Consider the following 21,517-nt stretch of genomic DNA (forward strand, 5'->3'; position numbering starts at 1 on the left):
TATGACCACTCTCCCTCACTTTCTGTCATCTTACTCTCTCTCTCGCTCGCTCTCTGTCGATGTCATTATTCTTCTGTTTTCTTTTATTTATTCTATCTCTCTCTCAATTAAATTCTATTAAATTATGCTTTGTTGGCATAATTGCATAATACAAAATGCATTATGTCTTACCCTTCCTAGCTCTTTCTCTCTGTCTTTCTCCATTAAAATAACATAAAATCGATCAGAAATCCAGTGTAGACATTGTTAATGTTGTAAATGACTATTGTAGCTGGAAATGGCAGATTTTTTATGGAATATCTACATAGGCGTACAGAGGCCCATTATCAGCAACCATCACTCCTGTGTTCCAATGGCACGTTGTGTTAGCTAATCCATGTTTATCATTTAAAAGGCTAATTTATCATTAGAAAACAATGATGTTAGCACAGCTGATAACTGTTTTACTGATTAAAAAAGCAAAACATCAGTCTCAACGTCAACAGTGAAGAGGCGACTCCGGGATGCTGGCCTTCTAAGCAGAGTTCCTCTGTCCAGAGTCTGTGTTCTTTTGCACATCTTAATGAACGGAGCAAGGTGCAAAGTGATCCTTAATGAAAACCTGCTCCAGAGCACTCAGGACCTCAAACGAAGGTTCACCTTCCAACAGAACAACGACCCTAAGCACACAGCCAAGAAAACACAGGAGTGGCTTCTGAATTTCCTTGAGTGGCCCAGCCAGAGCTCGGAATTGAACCCGATCAAACATCTCTGGAAAAATAGCTGTGCAGCAACTCTCCCCATCCAACCTGACAGAGCTTGACAGGATCTGCAGAGAAGAATGGAATAAACTCCACAAATACAGGTGTCCCAAGCTTGTAGGGTCATACCCAAGAAGACTCGAGGCTGTAATCGCTGCCGAAGGTGTTTCAACAAAGTATTGAGTAAAGCACCTGAATACTTATGTAAATGTGATATTTCTGTTTTTTTTTTATTTGTAATAAATTTGGAGACATTTCTAAAAAACAATTTTTGCTTTGTCGTTATGGGGTATTGTGTGTAGATTTAATCAATTTTAGAATAAGGCTGTAACGTAACATAATTTGGAAAAATTCAAGGGGTCTGAATACTTTCCGAAGGCACTGTATATTGTACCAGTCAAAAGTTTGGACACACCTACTCATTCAAGGGTTTTTCTATATTTTTACTATTTTCTACATTGTAAAATAATAGTGAAGACCTCAAAACTATGAAATAACAAATATGGAATCATGTAGTAACCTAAAGTGTTTTAAAAAATTGAAATATATTTTATATTTGAGATTCAAAGTATCCACCCTTTGCCTTGATGACAGCTGTGCATGCTCTTGGCATTCTCACAACCAGATTCATGAGGTAGACATTTGGAATGCACAATTAACAGAAGTGCCTTGTTAAAACTTTCCTTCTTAATGTGTTTGAGCCAATCAGTTGTGTTGTGACAAGATAAGGGTGGTATACAGAAGATATCCCTATTTGGTAAAAGACTATGTCCATATTATGGCAAAAGCAGCTCAAATAAGCAAAGAGAAACGACAGTCCATCATTACTTTAAGACATGAAGGTCAGCCAAGGTCAGCCAAGTGCTATGATGAAACTGGCTCTTATGAGGACCGCCACAGGAAAGGAAGACCCAGAGTTACCTCTGCTGCAGAGAATAAGTTCAATAGAGATACCTGCACATCAGAAATTGCAGCCAAAATATATTTATAATTGTTTAACACTTTTTTGGTTACTACATGATTCTAAATATGTGATATTATTCTACAATGTAGAGTAGGTGTGTCCAAACTTTTGACTGTTACTGTATATATATATATTGGCAGATGGGGCGCAACATGCCCCCTTTTTCCTGTCTGGCTGTTCTCACCCCCTCCCTGCGACACCCCTTTCGAACCAGCCCTGGAGCTCTTGGCAGAGAGAACTCATTTCACACATTGCCAGATCAGAAGTACCTTAGGGCTGCCCCAAAGAATGCCTGTCAGAAAAAGGGAACAAAGTATGGAAGTAGCTAGCTAGCACAAACCCTCACAGGGGCAGTCTCATCAAGACCGGGCCTTGCACATGTTCATTGCGAATGCATGGATAGCAGGACTTAAGTGTGAAGATTGAGTCTGATTGTCTACCTTACTTACATGTACTTAGTACTCTAATTTATTTTTAAAGGGGACAGTTTTTATATTGGCAAATCTGTAACTGCCCAGCTTAAAATTCTAGGGAGAACCTTTTTGTAATGTTACCCTTAATGTTCCCTAAATTTTTCCATTAGTTAGAGGAAAATTCAATCTATGTTAGCAAACACCTTCTAAGAATCTTTTTAGCATGTTTTGGTGTTAAAGTTAGGAGAACATTCCCTTTATGTCAAGCATAAATTATCTAGAATGTGGTTACAAGGAATATACAACAATGTTCTAGACATGTTTTATGGGATGTTGCAAGGATATTCATGTGTTCAGTTTTCTGTGTGTTCGGAGAATATCTCATCAACGTCCCACTAAACCTACACATAACATGGTTGCCATGTTCCTACAACATAAGATATTAATGTTCTAGGTACGTTTCATGGGAATGTTGCAAGAGCATTCATATGTCCAGTTTTCTGATGGTTAGGAGAATGTTCCAAAAATGTCCCACCATACATACACAGAACATCAATCAATCAAATGTATTTATAAAGCCCTTCTTACATCAGCTGATGTCACAAAGTGATGTACAGAAACCCAGCCTAAAACCCCAAACAGCAAGCAATGCAGGTGTAGAAGTACGGTGGCTAGGAAAAACTTCCTAGAAAGGCCAGAACCTAGGAAGAAACCTAGAGAGGAACCAGGCTATGAGGGGTGGCCAGTCCTCTTCTGGCTGTGCCAGGTGGAGATTATGACAGAACATGGCCAAGATGTTCAAATGTTCAAAAATAATAATAATCACAGTGGTTGTCGTGGGTGCAACAGGTCAGCACCTCAGGAGTAAATGTCAGTTGGCTTTTCATAGCCGATCATTCAGAGTATCTCTACCGCTCCTGCTGTCTCTAGAGAGTTGAAAACAGCAGGTCTGGGACAGGTAGCACGTCTGGTGATCAGGTTAGGGTTCCATCGCCGCAGGCAGAACAGTTAAAACTGGAGCAGCAGCACGACCAGATGGATTGGGGACAGTAAGGAGTCATCAGGCCAGGTAGTCCTGAGGCATGGTCCTAGGGCTCAGGTCCTCCTCCGAAAGAAAGAAAGAAAGAAAGAAAGAAAGAAAGAAAGAAAGAAAGAGAGAAAGAAAGAGAGAAAGAGAAAGAGAATTAGAGAGAGCATAGTTAAATTCACACAGGACACCGGATAAGACAGGAGAAGTACTCCAGATATAACAGACTGACCCTAGCCCCCCGACACATAAACTACTGCAGCATAAATACTGGAAGCTGAGACAGGAGGGGTCGAGAGACACTGTGACGCCGTCCAACGATACCCCGGACAGGGCCAAATAGGCAGGATATAACCCCACCTACTTTGCCAAAACAGCCCCCACACCACTAGAGGTATATCTTCAACCAACAACTTACCATCCTGAGACAAGGCCGAGTATAGCCCACGAAGATCTCCCCCACAGCACAACCCAAGGTGGGGCGCCAACCCAAAAAGGAATATCATGTCAGTGACTCAACCCACTCAACTGACGCACCCCTCCTAGGGATGGCATGGAAGACACCAGGAAGCCAGCGACCCAGCCCCTGTAATAAGGTTTGAGGCAGAGAATCCCAGTGGAAAGAGGGGAACCGGCCAGGCAGAGACAGCAAGGGCGGTTCGTTGCTCCAGTGCTTTTCCGTTCACCTTCACACTCCTGGGCCAGACTACACTCAATCATAGGACCTAAGACTTAAAGGTTGAGACCGAGTCTGCGTCTCTCACATTGATAGGCAGACCATTCCATAAAAATGGAGCTCTATAGGAGAAAGCCCTGCCTCTAGCTGTTTGCTTAGAAATTCTAGGGACAGTAAGGAGGCCTGCGTATTGTGACCATAGTGTACTTGTAGGTATGTACGGCAGGACCAAATCGGAAAGATAGGTAGGTGCAAGCCCATGTAATGCTTTGTAGGTTAGCAGTAAAACCTTGAAATCAGCCCTTGCCTTAACAGAAGGCAGGGGTAGAGAGGCTAGCACTGGAGTAATATGATAAATTTTTTGGGTTCAAGTCAAGATTCTACAGCCGTGTTTAGCACTAACTGAAGTTTATTTAGTGCTTTATCCGAGTAGCCAGAAGGTAGAGCATTGCAGTAGTCTAACCTAGAAGGGAAAAAAGCATCGATACAATTTTCTGCATCATTTTTGGACAGAAAGTTTCTGATTTTTGCAATGTTACGTAGATGGAAAAAAGCTGTCCTTGAAACAGTCTTGATATGTTCGTCAAAAGAGAGATCAGGGTCCAGAGTAACGCCAAGGTCCTTCACAGTTTTATTTGAGACAACTGTACAACCATCAATATTAATTGTCAGAATCAACCGAAGATCTCTTTGTTTCTTGGGACCTAGAACTAGCATCTGTTTAAAAGTAGAACATTTGCAGCCACCACTTCCTTATGTCTGAAACACAGGCTTCCAGGGAGGGCAACATTGGGGTTTCACCATGTTTCATCGAAATGTACAGCTGTGTGTCGTCCGCATAGCAGTGAACGTTAGCATTATGGTTCCGAATGACATCACCAAGAGGTAAAATATATAGTGAAAAGAATAGTGGTCCTAAAACGGAGCCTTGAGGAACACGAACATTTACAGTTGATTTTTCAGAGGACAAACCATCCACAGAGACAAACTGATATCTTTCCGACAGATAAGATCTAAACCAGGCCAGAACCTGTCCGTGTAGACTAATTTGGGTTTCCAATCTCTCTTTCGTATACATTGTTTGTCTTCAGGAAGGCAGTGAGTTGCTGCGCAACAGCTTTTTCCCAAAAAATTGGAAGGAATGGGAGATTCGAAATAGGCCGATTCATTTTTTTAAAATATTTTCTTAGTCAAGGTTTGGCTTTTTCAAGAGAGGCTTTATTACTGCCACTTTTAGTGAGTTTGGTACACATCCGGTGGATAGAGAGCCGTTTATTATGTTCAACATAGGAAGCAGCCAAGCACAGCAAGCAGCTCTTTCAGTAGTTTAGTTGGAATAGGGTCCAGTATGCAGCTTGAATGTTAAGTGGCCATGATTATTTTCATCAATGTGTCAAGAGGTATAGTATTAAAAAACTGGAGTCTCTCCCTTGATCTTAGGTCCTGGCAGAGTTGTGCAGACTCAGGACAACTGAGCTTTGGAGGTATATGCAGATGTAAAGAGGAGTCCGTAATTTGCTTTCCATTGATCATGATCTTCCCTCAAAGAAGTGGGTCCAGGGTGTCTGGGATGATGGTGTTGAAAAATCCACAGAATTTCTATTGCACTCCACACTGCTTTCTCTCAACTGGACAAGAGGAACACCTATGTGAGAATGCTGTTCATTGACTACAGGTCACTGTTCAACACCATAGTGCCCTCCAAGCTCATCACTAAGTTAAGGACCCTGAGACTGAGCACCTCCCTCTGCAACTGGAGCCTGGAACTTCCTGACGGGCCGCTCCCCAGGTGGTGAGACTAGGCAACAACACATACGCCAAGCTGACCCTCAACACGGGGGCCCCTCAGGGGTGCATGCTTAGCTCCTTCCTGTATTGCCTGTTCACCCACGACTGCGTGGCGGTGCACGACTCCAACACCATCATTTAGTTTGCTGATGACACCGACAGTGGTAAGCCTGATCACAGACGACGATGAGACAGCCTATAGGGAGGAGGTCAGAGACCTGGCTGTGTGGTGCCAGGACAACATCTCTCTCAACGTCAGCAAGGCAAAGGAACTGAACGTGGACTACAGGAAATGGAAGGCCGAGCACGGCCCCATTCACATCTATGGGGCTGTAGGGGAGCAGGTTGAGAGCTTCAAGTTCTTTGGTGTCCACATCACTAAGGATCTATCATGATCCACATACATCAACACAGTCGTGAAGAGGGCACAACAACGCCTCTTCCCCCTCAGTTGGCTGAAAAGATTTGGCATGGGCCCTCAGATCCTCAAAAAGTTGAACAGCTGCACCATTGAGAGCATCTTGACTGGCTGCATCACCGCTTGTTATGGCAACTCCTTGGCAAGGCGTGCTACATAGGGTAGTGTGTACAGCCCTGTACATCACTGGGGCTGAGCTCCCTGCAATCTAGGACCTCTATACCTGGCGGTGTCAGAGGAAGGCCCTAAAAATTGTGAAAGACTCCAGCCACCCAAGTCATAGACTGTTCTCTCTGCTACCTCACGGCATGTGTTAGTTACAATGTTAGTTAAAAAGTTAACCAAATAGCTACACGGAATATGTGCATTGACCCTCTTTGCACTACCTTTTTTGACTCATCACATACACTGCTGCTACTGTTTATTGTCTATCCTGTTGGCTAGTCAATTTATTCCTAGTTATATGTATATGTCTACCTCAATTACCTTGTACCCCTGCACATCGACCCGGTACTGGTACCCTGTGTATATAGCCATGTTGTCACGCCCTGGCCATAGAGAGGCTTTTATTCTCTATTTTGGTTAGGCCAGGGTGTGACTAGGGTGGGCATTCTAGTTTCTTTATTTCTATGTTTTCTGTTTCTATGTTTTGGCCAGGTATGGTTCTCAATCAGGGACAGCTGTCTATCGTTGTTTCTGATTGGGAATCATACTTAGGCAGCCTGTTTTTCCACCTTAGTTGTGGGTAGTTGACTTTGTTAGTGGCCTCTGTAGCCCTAGTAAGCTTCACGTTCGTTTTTGTTGTTTCTTGTTTTGTTGGCGACATTCATAATAAAAAGAAATGTACGCTCACCACGCTGCACCTTGGTCCGGTCATTTCCCTGACGATGTTCTCGACACACATTTTCGTTACTCATTGTGTATTTATTGTGACTTTTATTATTATGTTTTATGACTTTTCTATTATTTCTCTATTTTCTCTCTCTCTGCATTGTTGGGTTGTGCCCGTAAGTAACCATGTCACTGTTAGTCAACACCTGTTGTTTACGACGCATGTGACAATTTCAGAGCAGAGAAATGAAAAAGAAAGAAGATTGAATTTGAACAAAAAAATGACTTAAGTTAACACAATTTCTTTCGTAAAAAGACAGGCCTCTGCCTGGGGGTATCCAAATCACTAAGTCCACCCTTGGACATCGTGGGTGGAAAGATAGGAAAACAGAGGGAAAGACACACACACACGCAGGTCTTTCTTTGAGAAAGAGAATGACGCACAGACACAGGTCCTTATTCTCTATTTTGTATTTACATTTTCTCCTCCATTTGCAAAACAATTAAATATTGTATTGGCATGTCTGTGTTTCTGTTTGTTCCAGAACTTCAATCATATAGTTGGCGTGCCTGCCGTGTAATCCCTCAAATACTTTAAGCCCTGCAATGATGATTTATTACTCATAAATAATCTTTCATTTCTCTTGCTCATTTTGTGTCTTTTCCACTCCCCCAAACTGTGTAAGATTAGTGTCAGTAGGAGGGAGGGAACAAAGGAGGGAGGGATGGGGGAGGAAAAGTAGAAAATAGGGAAATGGAGGTCAACGAAGACCCCCCTTCACGTTGAACTGTAAGCAAATCCGTAACCATCCCCCCTCTTCCACACACACACACACACACGCATGCCCTTCAATTACTCTACCACTTCCCCTGCACAACCACACATTCAGATATGTAGACACACACACTAAGGAAACCTTCACAGTGACCAGACATGTACGTCATGTACCTTCTCCATTGATCGGTGGTCATGGAAACAAACTCCCTACAGTACACCAGTGGTTGCTACGGAGTGGGCCTGTTGTGATGTAGTATTTATCTCTTTCTCCTCCCTCCTCTCTTTATTCTCTCTCTTCTCCTTTACATTATGTTCTCCTCTCAGCAGTAACCACAGATCTCAAACCGGATTCTATCCTTAACGCTTAGTGGGACTGCCTGTCTGGTTTTCCGGCTTTTCTCTAGACACTGTGGATTTGGGCATTTCTGGGCATTCAAGGCATGTCCCTGTCACTGATTGCATCTGAGAGAGAGGGATAGAGAGAAATATGAAGAGCGAGGGAGAGACAGAGAAAGAGTGTCTGAAAGAATAAGAGTGAGAGAGAGGGTGCATGTGAAAGACATAAAGTGAGGGAGAGAAAGAGGGAAGAGACATTTAGGAGTGCAAATGGAAAAAACGGCCTCTATCAGGAGGAAAGTTCGTTTTGGAGGTAACTGTGCGTGTGTGTGTGTGTGTGTCTGTGTGCGTGTGCGAGTGTGTGTGTGCATACGCAGTTGATGGTCGCTTGAGTTGATTTCTTGCTTAAGGGTTGTGTTTTTTACCAAAGGAGATTGTAGTTATTTGTGTTTCAGTGGTGCACACTTCTGCAGCATGTTGTTGTCATTGTCACTTTATCCAATCCTTTCAGATCTATATTCTTGAAGTGCCTACAGGGTGGTAGGGGTTGGGGGTCGATTTGTAATTTGTAATTCGTTGTGTACCCTTAGAATGAAAACTGGAGTGTGTCCATATGTCTATGTTTGTTTGCACATTTGATTGGATTGCAGAGCTGCACTTTCTTGTACGGGAGTTTCACAGTTTGCATGTTGCTGCTGTTTTGTTTTCATTCTTTCTATTACTGTTGATGAATTGATTTCTGTAGCCATGCATGCGGTCGGTGTGGTCAATGACTGTCGGTCCTCCTGTTCTTCCACAGACACAAGAGCTGACCGCTCGGACAAGAGGAAACTCTTCCGACACTACACTGTGGGTTCCTACGATAGCTTTGACGCCTCCAGGTAAGGTTACTCAGATGCATGTCCTAAAACACACAGACACACATACATTAAACAAACACACAGGGTGATAAGCTAAAGGGAGGTTTACGTGAAGTGGTAGCGTGTCTCAGAGCAGTGTTTTGAGGTTCGTGCTTTTTCTCTCTCGAGTTTTCAGTTGAAGTTATCTTTCAATTGTTCTCCTCTACTTCTTCTATTCCCGTTGTCTTATCCACTCCCAGTCACAGGCTTAATTTCCAAGGCGTTGGATTTGACCACTAGGCAATTCCTCCACAGTCCACACACACGCAAGCATGAACGCCAGCACACACAGTGGTGGAAAAATGACTCAATAAAAAGAGTAAAAGAGTAAACGTAAAGATACCTTCATAGAAAGTGACTCAAGTAGAAGTCAACCAGTAAAATAATACTTGAGTAAAAGTAAGTATTTGGTTTTAAATATACTTAAGCATCAAAAGTAAAAGTAGAAATAATTTCTAATTCCTTATATTAAGCAATCTAGATGACACCATTTTGTTGTTTTGAAAATGTACGGATAGCCAGGGGCACACGCCAACACTCAGACATCATTTACAAACGAAGCATGGGTGTTTAGTGAGTCCACCAGATCAGAGGCAGTAGGAATGACTAGGGGTGTTCTCTTGATATATGTGGGTGAATTGGACAATTTTCCTGTGATGCTAAGCATTCAAAATGTATTTTGGGTGTCAGGGAAAATGTATGGCGTAAATACCACTGCGCGCGCGCGCACACACACACACACACACACACACACACACACACACACACACACACACACACACACACACACACACACACACACACACACACACACACTCACACACACATAGAAGCATCATGCCGCTAATCTTCAGGGAGCACTGATGGCACATGACCCCTCAGTTTCAATCGGCGCACACACACACAACACACACCGGGCCAAGTGTGTCACTCGAGTGTGTTCTTCATTGTGTTCAAATCTCATTTAGCTGCAGCAACCCAGCGGGTTAAGACAAATGTCCTTGTCCATACATGAATATGAAGCTGCTGGACTCTATTAAGCTGTGTTTGATCAGGCCAGCTTCAGATAAGGCCCTTTGTATTCATTAGGCACCAGTCCAAACTAATCACAGACCAGAGCAGAGCGCAAATACTGCTTGCCTAGTTAAATAAAGGTTGAATAAAAAAAATATATATTAAAAAATACGCTAGCAGGGTGTCATACCAAAGCATACAGCTACACAGCGTGGTGCCCGACCACTATGTATACCACGGACCATTATGGACCATTACACCACTACAGAGTGTTATAGACCTTTATAGCTAGACCATTACAGTCCATTTTAGACCACTACCCACAGCATGTATTGTGATATAGGCATATCTCCCATAAGAGACCGTTCGAAAATTACTGTGGGGGACCAAAATAGGGGAGGGGGATGCAACTTTTTTCTTTCCTTTGGGGAGGGTTGTTTTGTTTTATATTGGGCACACTACAGTACAGTGGAGGGTATAGTGCACGGCCGGTTGTGATACAGCCAAGGATCGATGTCGGGTCTGTAGTGACACCTCTATTGCTGCAATGCAATGCCTTAGACCGCTGTGCCACTCGGGAGATCCTAGGAAAGTAGCTTTCATAATTATTTTCTAAAAAACTAAAGGTTAAATTACTACACACCTTTATCGGGTTAGGGTTCCCACACGCACCACATTTACATGTTACGGCGCTTGTTTACGGAAAACAGACAGAAGACAAAGTCTACTACCTGTGAATATTAGCTATATGTGTCTCCAAACGCCTGTGTGTAAACAGAAGACGGACGCAACAAACGTGTTGTCACTGAAAAATACTGTCGGAGGCAACTGTGTTAAAACGGCATAAAACAGTGTACAGCAAGTGTATAGTATATTTTGCATTTGTCAAATTATTTTCATGTGATATGAAAGTAGAGGCCTTTATGTCTCTAGAACCACACCACAGTTGAGAATCAATTCACATTTAGATGGAGTATTTGGCTGTTTTGGCTGCCAGAGCCAATTTGCCTATAAACAAAACGTGTAAGGTCCTATAAGGAGTAATGTTAGGCTCCTTAAGTCCATTATTGGCCTAGTCGTTCAAGAGCAATAAGGAATAGAGAGAGGTGAATGTGAGAGAGGCCACTCAAGCTAGTGAGTCTGTGGAGATGCCAGTGGAGAATTGCACAGAAGGGAACAGTGAAGTCAGAAAGATATATAGACTAAATTAGAAGTTAGGCTAATTTATATGTGCCTATTAATGCATAATGTGTATGCCAGCCTGTATATTCGGCCTTGGTAAACTATCACAATGAATATGCAAGACAGACAAAAAACGTTTCAACATATATAAGTGGGTACACAGACTTAAGATATCGTATAAGCCTACACTCGTTCAAATTTAAATGCGGTGTCAATTTAAGCACTAATTGCTTCACAAAAATGTAGATATGGACAGGTTGCATGTTGTTTCCCTTTTTTATGGTTGTTCATTTCATCTTCATAGACTACTATTGCATAGATGTCTCTCTCCCAATCCCCTTTAAACCTGCCTTGTCAATTCATTTGATAGGTACATTGTTTTAGCATTATCCTAATGTAGTCTACTATCTGATAGCCTACAGCCAGGATTTAAAGGTAGGCCTGGGTTTTAATAGGATACATTTTCAGGAAAGGAGAAATGTGATTTGCTCTTGTGTTTGAGATGAGCTGGTAGCTTTGATTGATGGGTCATTTTGATGGGTGTGTGTGTGAGTTCAGAAAGTTTCCTAAAGTAGTGTAGGTCTGTCTGGACTCCGTCTCTTTAATAAAAGAGGAGGCATGATCGATAGTCTAACTGAAATGAGCATAACAAAAATGTAGGTATGTCATGATGATCAATCAATCAAATGTATTTATAAAGCCCTTCTTACATCAGCTGATGTCACAAAGTGCTGTACAGAAACCCAGCCTAAAACCCCAAACAGCAAGCAATGCAGGTGTAGAAGTACGGTGGCTAGGAAAAACTCCCTAGAAAGGCCAGAACCTAGGAAGACACCTAGAGAGGAAGCAGGCTATGAGGGGTGGCCAGTCTTCTTCTGGCTGTGCCGGGTGGAGATTATAACAGAACATGGCCAAGATGTTCAAATGTTCATAGATGACCAGTAGGGTCAAATAATAATAATCACAGTAGTTGTCGAGGGTGCAGCAGGTCAGCACCTCAGGAGTAAATGTCAGTTGGCTTTTCATAGCCGATCATTCAGAGTATCTCTACCGCTCCTGCTGTCTCTAGAGAGTCGAAAACAGCAGGTCTGGGACAGGTAGGACGTCTGGTGAACAGGTCAGGGTTCCATAGCCAAAGGCAAAACAGTTGAAACTGGAGCAGCAGCATGGCCAGGTGGACTGAGGACAGCAAGGAGTCATCAGGCCAGGTAGTCCTGAGGCATGGTGCTAGGGCTCAGGTCCTCCGAGAGAGAGAAAGAGAGAAAGAGAGAGAGAATTAAGAGAGCATACTTAAATTCACACAGGACACCGGATAGGACAGGAGAAATACTTCAGATATAACAGACTGACCCTAGCCCCCTGACACAAACTACTGCAGCATAAATACTGGAAGCTGAGACAGGAGGGGTCGGGAGACACTGTGGCCCCGTCCGACAATACTCCCGGACAGGGCCAAACAGGCAGGATATAACCCCACCCAGGATATAACCCCACCTACTTTGCCAAGCACAGCCCCCACACCACTAGAGGGATAACTTCAACCACCAACTTACCATCCTGAGACAAGGCCAAGTATAGCCCACAAAGATCTCCGCCATGGCACAACCCAAGGTGGGTGCCAACCTGGAATGGAAGATCACGTCAGTGACTCAACCCACTCAAGTGACGCACCCCTCCTAGGGACGTTATGGAAGAGCACCAGTAAGCCAGTGACTCAACCCCTGTAATAGGGTTAGAGGCAGAGAATCCCAGTGGAGAGAGGGGAACCGGCCAGGCAGAGACAGCAAGGGCGGTTCGTTGCTCCAGTGCCTTTCCGTTCACCTTCACACTCCTGGGCCAGACTACACTCAATCATAGGACCTAATAAAGACTTAAAGGTTGAGACCAAGTCTGCGTCTCTCACATGGATAGGCAGACCATTCCATAAAAATGGAGCTCTATAGGAGAGAGCCCTGCCTCCAGCTGTTTGCTTAGAAATTCGAGGGACAGTAAGGAGGCCTGCTTCTTGTGACCGTAGCGTACGTGTAGGTATGTATTGCAGGACCAAATCGGAAAGATAGGTATGAGCAAGCCCATGTAATGCGTTGTAGGTTAGCAGTAAATCTTGAAATCAGCCCTTGCCTTAACAGGAAGCCAAGTGTAGAGAGGCTAGCACTGGAGTAATATGATAAAATTTGGGGGTTCTAGTCAAGATTCTAGCAGCCGTGTTTAGAACTAACTGAAGTTTATTTAGTGCTTTATCCGGGTAGCCGGAAAGTAGAGCATTGCGGTAGTCTAATCTAGAAGTGACAAAAGCATTGATAAATTTTCTGCATCATTTTTGGACAGAAAGTCTCTGATTTTTGTAATGTTACGTAGATGGAAAAAAAGCTGTCCTTGAAACAGTCTTGACATGTTCGTCAAAAGAGAGATCAGGGTACAGAGTAACGCCGAGGTCCTTCACAGTTTTATTTGAGACGACTTTACAACCATCAAGATTAATTGCCAGATTCAACAGAAGATCTCTTTGTTTCTTGGGACCTAGAACTAGCATCTCTGTTTTGTCCAAGTTTAAATTTGAACATTTGCAGCCATCCACCATCCACTCCATGTTTCATCGAAAATTACAGCTGTGTGTCATCCGCATAGCAGTGAAAGTTAACATTATCTTTCCGAATGACATCACCAAGAGGTAAAATATATAGTGAAAACAATAGTGGTCCTAAAACGGAGCCTTGAGGAACACGAACATTTACAGTTGATTTTTCAGAGGACAAACCATCCACAGAGACAAACTGATATCTTTTCGACAGATAAGATCTAAACCAGGCCAGAGCTTGTCCGTGTAGACCAATTTGGGTTTCCAATCTCTCCAAAAGAATGTGGTGAAGGATGGTATCAAAAGCAGCACTAAGGTCTAGGAGCACTAGGACAGATGCAGAGCCTCGATCTGACGCCATTAAAAGGTAATTTACAACCTTCACAAGTGCAATCTCAGTGCTATGATGGGGTCTAAAACCAGACTGAAGCGTTTCGTATACATTGTTTGTCTTCAGGAAGGCAGTGAGTTGCTGCACAGCTTTTTCTAAAATGTTTGGAGAGGAATGGGAGATTCGATTTTGGCTGATAGTTTTTTATATTTTCTGGGTTAAGGTTTGGCTTTTTAAGAGAGGCTTTATTACTGCCACTTTTAGTGAGTTTGGTACACATCCGGTGGATAGAGAGCTTTCTGGACCCTGTATTATGTTCAACATAGGAGGGCCAAGCACAGGAAGCAGCTCTTTCAGTAGTTTAGTTGGAATAGGGTCCAGTATGCAGCTTGAAGGTTTAGAGGCCATGACTATGCTCATCAATGTGTCAAGAGATATAGTACTAAAAAACTTGACTGTCTCCCTTGATCCTAGGTCCTGGCAGAGTTGTGCAGACTCAGGACAACTGAGCTTTGGCGGAATATGCAGATTTAAAGAGGAGTCCATAATTTGATGATTAATTTCTAATAATTTTTTCTAATCATTTTTTCTAATGATCATGATCTTTTCCTCAAAGAAGTTCATGATTTTATCACTGCTGAAGTGAAAGCCATCCTCTCTTGGGGAATGCTACTTTTTAGTTAGCTTTGCAACAGTATCAATGAAATTAATTTTGGATTGTTCTTATTTTCCTCAATTAAGTTGGAATAGGATGATCGAGCAGCAGTGAGGGCTCTTCGATACTGCACAGTACTGTCTTTCCAAGCTAGTCGGAAGAGTTCCAGTTTGGTTTAGCGCCATTTCCGTTCCAATTTTCTGGAAGCTTGCTTCAGAGCTCGGGTATTTTCTGTATACCAGGGAGCTAGTTTCTTATGACAAATGTTTTTTGTTTAGAATATACAGTAGCAATACACAGAATATACAGTGGCAAGAAAAAGTATGTAAACCCTTTGCAAATACCTGGATTTCTGCATAAATTGGTCATCAAATTTGATCTGATCTTCATCTAGGTCACAACAATAGACAAACACAATCTGCTTAAACTAATAACACACAAACTATATGTTTTCATGTCTTTATTGAACACACCGTGTAAACATTTGCAGTGCAGGGTGGAAAAAGTATGTGAAACCTTGGATTTAATAACTGGTTGACCCTCCTTTGGCAGCAATAACCTCAACCAAACGTTTTCTGTAGTTGTGGATCAGACCTGCACAACGGTCAGGAGGAATTTTGGACCATTCCTCTTTAAAAAACTGTTTCAGTTCAGCAATATTATTGGGATGTCTGGTGTGAACTGGTCTCTTGAGGTCATGCCACAGCATCTCAATCGGGTTGAGGTCAGGACTCTGACTGGGCCACTCCAGAAGGCGTATATTCTTCTGTTGAAGCCATTCTGTTGTTGATTTACTTCTGTGTTTTGGGTCGTTGTCCTGTTGCATCACCCAACTTCTGTTGAGCTTCAATTGGCGGACAGATAGCCTAACATTCTTCTGCAAAATGTCTTGATAAACTTGGGAATTCATGTTTTCGGCGATGATAGCAAGCTGTACAGGCCCTGAGGCAGCAAAGCAGCCCCAAACATTAATGCTCCCTCCACCATACTTTACAGTTGGGATGAGGTTTTGATGTTGGTGTGCTGTGCCTTTTTTTCTCCACACATTGTTGTGTGTTCCTTCCAAACAACTCAACTGCAGTTTCATCTGTCCACATAATATTTTGCCAGTAGCGCTGTGGAACATCCAGGTGCACTTTTGTAAACTTCAGACGTGCAGCAATGTTTTTTTGGACAGTGGTGGCTTCTTCCATGTTGTCCTCCCATGAACACCATTATTGTTTAGTGTTTTACGTATCTTAGACTCGTCAACAGAGATGATAGCATGTTCCAGAGAGTCTTTAGCTGACACTCTAGGATTCTTCTTAACCTCATTGAGCATTCTGCGCTGTGCTCTTGCAGTCATCTTTGCAGGACGGCCACTCCTACGGAGAGTAGAAACAGTGCTGAACTTTCTCCATTTATTGACAATTTGTCTTACCTTGGACAGATGAACATCAAGGCTTTTAGAGATACTTTTGTAACCTTTTCCAGCTTTATGCAAGTCAACAATTCTTAATCTTAGGTCTTCTGACATCTCTTTTGTTCGAGGCATGGTTCACATCAAGCAATACTTCCTGTTAATAGCAAACTCACATTTTGTGAGTGTTTTTTATAGGGCAAGGCAGCTCTAACCAACATCTCCAATCTCATGTCATTGATTGGACTCCAGGTTAGCTGACTCCTGACTCCAATTAGCTTTTGGAGAAGTCATTAGCCTAGGGGTTCACATACATTTTCCAACCTACACTGTGAATGTTTAAATGATGTGTTCAATATAGATAATAAAAATACAATAATTTGTGTGTTGTTATTAAGCACACTGTGTTTGTCTATTGTTGTGACTTACGTGAAGGTCATATCACATTTGCTGACAAATTTATTCAGAAATCCAGGTAATTCCAAAGTGTTCACATACTTTTTCTTGCCAATGTACGTGTGAGGACTGATGACAGGTGCCAGTTATGTATTTCCTCTCTTATTAAATGGGAGGAACTGAAGCAAATTCTCCTGTCATAATTTATTCATCTTGTAATATATTTGGTAGCCTCCACTATTTCTCTCTCATTAGCCTCTCTAACCACTTTGAACAACATATTGTAATGAAAATAGTAGGGAGAGTGAACTCGCACGATGCACTGGTGGGTGGATCCTCAATCTTCTAGCCCATAGCCCAGCGTGGTGTAACGATCGTCTAATGGAGGAGACCAAAACGCAGGTGGGAAGTGTTCATATTATAATTTCATTCAAAACTGAACACGATTTAATACATTTTAGAATAAGGCTGTAACGTAACAAAATTTGGAAAAAGTCCAAGGGGTCTGAATAATTTCCGGATGCACTGTAAATATACATACAGTAGGTCAAGGTGAACAACTGATAGTGGCAAGTGACCATCATTGAATAGCCTATGATAACATGTCATTACATCCAAACCTGACTACTAAGCTACTATTATCTGTATCCCAAGTTGAAGTAGGACTTTAAAAAAATGCTTCTAATTCTATTTTCTTTAGGCAGAGACACCAAGGCCCTTTTTGCTCTTTAAAGATTCATACTAGATTTTTTAACAGACAGAAGGAGATTTAATTTTACATGAGCCAAGACATTTCCTGGCCGACGGGCGGAGGGGGAGAAAAAGGCGCCAAATGTCGACCGGCAGAGGAAGGAATCTTTCTCAGATTGGTTGACAATGTCAACATCAGGGACAGGAAAGAGGAAAAACAAAAGGAACCAGAAATAGCCTGTAAAGATAGCTGTGTACACTGAGTATACCAAACATTAGGAACACCTTCCTAATATTGAGTCATCTACACTGATTAAAAGTGGATTGAACAAGTATCATCAATAAGGGATCATAGCTTTCACCTGGATTCACCTGGTCAGTCTATGTCATGGAATGAGCAGGTGTCCTTAATTAATGTTTTGTATACTCAGTGTATATCCATATGTACACATATCTAGCCTATACATAAATGGCTCTGCCTGTAACAGGAAAGGACAATTCAGGTATTTTGGTATTTCTTTTATTAGGATCCCCATTAGCTGTTGCAAAAGCAGAAGATACTCTTCCTGGGGTCCACACAAAACATGAAACATGACGTAATACAGAACATTAATAGACAAGAACTGCTCAAGGACAGAACTACGTCAATTAAAAAAATAAATTGAAAAAAGGCACACGTAGCCTACCGGTCATGTGGTTAGACATTTGAATTAGTGCAGTGGTCACCAGGAATACCGTGCGTTGATATCCCACAGAAGCCTATTGTGTGTTTATCCTCTGGCCCCACAATGTCCACGTTTTAACACTTGTATCTGTTATGGTCACTCTGGTGGGTGGATGAAGGTGACTCTATCGATAACATGCAAACTCTCCCCTGTCAAACCATAGGACGTGGTGAAATCAACAAAGCAGGCGATGCTTCAGGTGATAACGGTGCGATTGATGTCATCGACCACCTGACTCCATGTCTTGACAGGTCATGGGCGATAACCTCGTGTGCTGTTTTAATGTGTGATCTTATTGTCTTATTGTTTTTTGCTGATTATCCTGACAAGCTCAAGTGACTGGGTGTTTTGAATAAACGTTTTTTTAAATAAAAAGTGGTGTTATTATAATAATAATAATAATAACAATAATAATATAATCAGGATGGTGTCCTTAAAAAAAACACATATTGTGTTGCTAAGGCAACTCTGCATTTGCTGCTCTGTTGCTAGGAAGGCAGTTGCAGCTCTCCATCTCTCCTCTCATCCCTCACCATCCCTGTTTAATGTGTCTCATATCTCATCCACTGTCTGGGTGGATTTGACTGTTTCCCCCCCTCATTTACTATGGTAGAGTACACACACACACCCCTAATCACAGCTCTCATGGCAGATAAACTTTAGCAAATGAGCATGCCACGCTAGTCACACTGTCTATGTGCCTTAAGTATATCGACTGAAAGGTTCAAGCTGCAGACGTGACAGGTAAAGGGTATATAGCAGTATTACTGGTAGCCTGGTAGGCCCACTGTGGTGTTGATGGGGCTGTTTTGCTTGGACCACGTCATTGCTGCTTGTAGATGTTGTTTTTCTTTTCTGGAAGTTATAGAGGTGAAGAGGTGTCTGAGAATTGAATTGCTTGGTTGAATGTGGCTGTGACTGACGTGGTGGCAGTCTGTTTTTAGAGTATGAGCATACAGGTTTGAGTTATCACCTTTTGTGCCCAATCGCATTTGGAGTCGGGCTGGAGAAAGAGGATTCAACAAAAATAATTTTTTATAAAAACTGTATCAAAGCCCCATCCATGATTTTAAAACCACAGCAATGAAACTGAAAGCACCATAATTACCTGAATATCTTTTCCTTCCCTCTCCATTTCTCTCGTCGCGTTGCTTGTGCGCATCTGTCGCCTTGCATTACATTAATGAAAAATGTAATGCAAGCGCATGCGGGCTGCGTCCCTCTGTGTCACCCACCGCCACCCCACGCCACTGAGTGGGAGGACACCCACCTCTCGACTCGAGTGAAAGGGTCAATCACTCATGCATGGCCTCCTGTTTTCGTGCCCGCGCACTGCCATGCTGGTCACGCTCTCCCTTCTCTCTTTCTCTTCTCTCATTCGTTGCGCGCACTCCTCGCCCAGGACTCCTAACTGCCTGCCACTATCCGTTCCTTTTCTCCGCCCCTCCTCCGCGCCAAGCCACGCTTTCATCATTATTTATTTAGTCGGTAATGCTGCTTCTATCCGACGTCACGCTTCGACTTCGTCGCCATCTCCGGCCTCCGCTTGTCGCTCCCCCGAGTGGTTTTCGGCCGCAGAGGAGCGGAGCGGCGGCTTTTCTGGAGATGCGGGCGCCGGACTGCCACTGCCAGCGTTGTCATGCACTTCATTTGAGCTAAAAGGGGCCGAGGCAAGGAGCCCCTCCGTCGGGGGCTGCCCAGAGTAGCTTACCGCGATGAACCTGCACTCAGGGCGGGCGGCTGTGGCCGTGATGCGGATGATGGGCTGTAATAACGGGCGCTTTGCGCGGAATTTTCTCCACAGCGACTGCGTGGTCGAGGAGAAGACGGTGGTCTTGACCAAGAAGGAGAATGAAGGCTTCGGGTTCGTGCTGCGAGGGGCCAAAGGTAAGATGCTACCCTGGTCTCTCCCCCCTTCTCCATATCCCTTTCTCATGGTTACTGTATATGTAGGCACTGCACATTAAACAATATAATAACAGCCTATGTATTTTATATGTCTCTATATGATAAAACTTTAAAGAGATTAACATTGTATTTCCCACCTGAAGTAACCACAGGAACCCCTCCACTCTGTATGTCAGTCACCTGTATATAGCCTACTGTATAATGTAAACGACTTATGAATATATATGAGTTAATCTGTCTGTCTGTCTGTCTGTCTGTCTGTCTGTCTGTCTGTCAATGTCTAGCCAGCCAGACACCATCATAACTGAAGCAGAAACACACACACACACACACACACACACACACACACACACACACACACACACACACACACACACACACACACACACACACACACACACACACACAGGGATAGAATGTTGTAAACACTTCACACTCAAAACTTACACACACACACACACACACACACACACACACACACACACACACACACACACACACACACACACACACACACACACACACTAACACACACACACACACAAGCAAAGACTAACTGCACCTCTGTCCACCTCTCTAGAACAGAGGCCCTCATGGGTCCAAGTAGTTGGACCTGTTCCGAAATGGACCTGGGGCTTTCCCATCTGGACATGATTTGCATGAATTCATTTTTTAAATATAGAGACCTGTTCCAAACGGACCCGAGGACAACTAGACCCGTTTCGTTTCGACCTGGTCAGATCCAGACCCGATCCGAGTGAGAGAAGTAGCAGAAAAGTCCATTTTTAAACTACTTTATTAACTAGAGTTGAGAAAGCGCAAGGAAGAGGGGGTAGGGAGAGGTGAGGCTCTAGCAGGGGCTGTGCTGTGTGTGTAGGCTACTTTGAGTGTGAGTGAGTGACACGGGAGGAGGGAGGGAGAGACAGCAACCAAGCAAGCCGATGCACTATATTAAACTAATAACTGCCATAGCTAAGTTATTTATCATCCAATAGGATTCTGAGTACCTGTCTTGACTGGATCAAACCGGGTGAATCTAGTTAAGCTCCCTAGCTAGCTAGCGCTAGGCTAATTGAGGCAGTGAGCGCTCTCTCATTTTACACAGTTACAAACAACAACAACATTCAGAATATGAAGTAGCAGCCTACCTGTTGGCTCTTGGTAATTGTAGCCTATTCTTCTCCTTTAACTTTTTATTCCATCACTTTAATTGAATCTTCCATTGATTAATATCTCCTCACTTTTGCCCCACACGGAGACTCTATGACTGTAGCCTATTTTTTTATTTTATTTAACCTTTATTTAACTAGGCAAGTCAAATTCTTATTTACAATGTCGGCCTACCAAAAGGCAAAAGGCCTCCTGCGGGGACGGAGGCCTTTTTATTTCATTTAAAAATTAATTAAATAAAAATATAGGCCAAAACACACATCATGACAAGAGAGACAACAAAACACTACATAAAGAGATACCTAAGACAACAACACATGACAACACAGCATGGTAGCAACACAACATGACAACAACATGGTAGCAACACAACATGGCAGCAGCACAACATGGTAGCAGCACAAAACGGTACAAACATTATTGGACACAGACAACAGCACAAAGGGCAAGAAGGTAGAGACAACAGTATACCATGCAAAGTAGCCACAACTGTCAGTAAGCGTGTCCATGATTGAGTCTTTGAATTAAGAGATTGAGATGAAACTGTCCAGTTTGAGAGTTTGTTGCAGCTCGTTCCAGTCGCTAGCTGCAGCGAACTG

At 43.0% G+C, this 21,517-nt stretch overlaps 1 protein-coding gene and 1 long non-coding RNA gene across 7 annotated transcripts in view; one reads left to right on the top strand and one right to left on the bottom strand.

The window, feature by feature from the left end:
- Nucleotides 1–21,517, top strand: part of LOC129834283 (SH3 and multiple ankyrin repeat domains protein 2-like) — a 248,321-nt gene that overhangs the window by 162,109 nt on the left and 64,695 nt on the right. For all 6 annotated transcript variants that reach the window (XM_055899135.1, XM_055899137.1, XM_055899136.1 and 3 more), the window contains 2 exons: nucleotides 8,771–8,852; nucleotides 19,645–19,727. In XM_055899135.1, coding sequence (XP_055755110.1) covers nucleotides 8,771–8,852; nucleotides 19,645–19,727 — 165 coding nt within the window. The remainder of the gene's footprint in view (nucleotides 1–8,770; nucleotides 8,853–19,644; nucleotides 19,728–21,517) is intronic.
- Nucleotides 275–19,740, bottom strand: LOC129834285 (uncharacterized). The gene is made up of 2 exons (XR_008756232.1): nucleotides 18,949–19,740; nucleotides 275–15,994 (listed from the first exon to the last, which is right to left on the bottom strand). It is a non-coding gene; the product is annotated as an uncharacterized LOC129834285 (long non-coding RNA).

The sequence above is a fragment of the Salvelinus fontinalis genome, chromosome 35, assembly GCF_029448725.1.
Source record: "Salvelinus fontinalis isolate EN_2023a chromosome 35, ASM2944872v1, whole genome shotgun sequence".
Classification (NCBI taxonomy): domain Eukaryota; kingdom Metazoa; phylum Chordata; class Actinopteri; order Salmoniformes; family Salmonidae; genus Salvelinus; species Salvelinus fontinalis.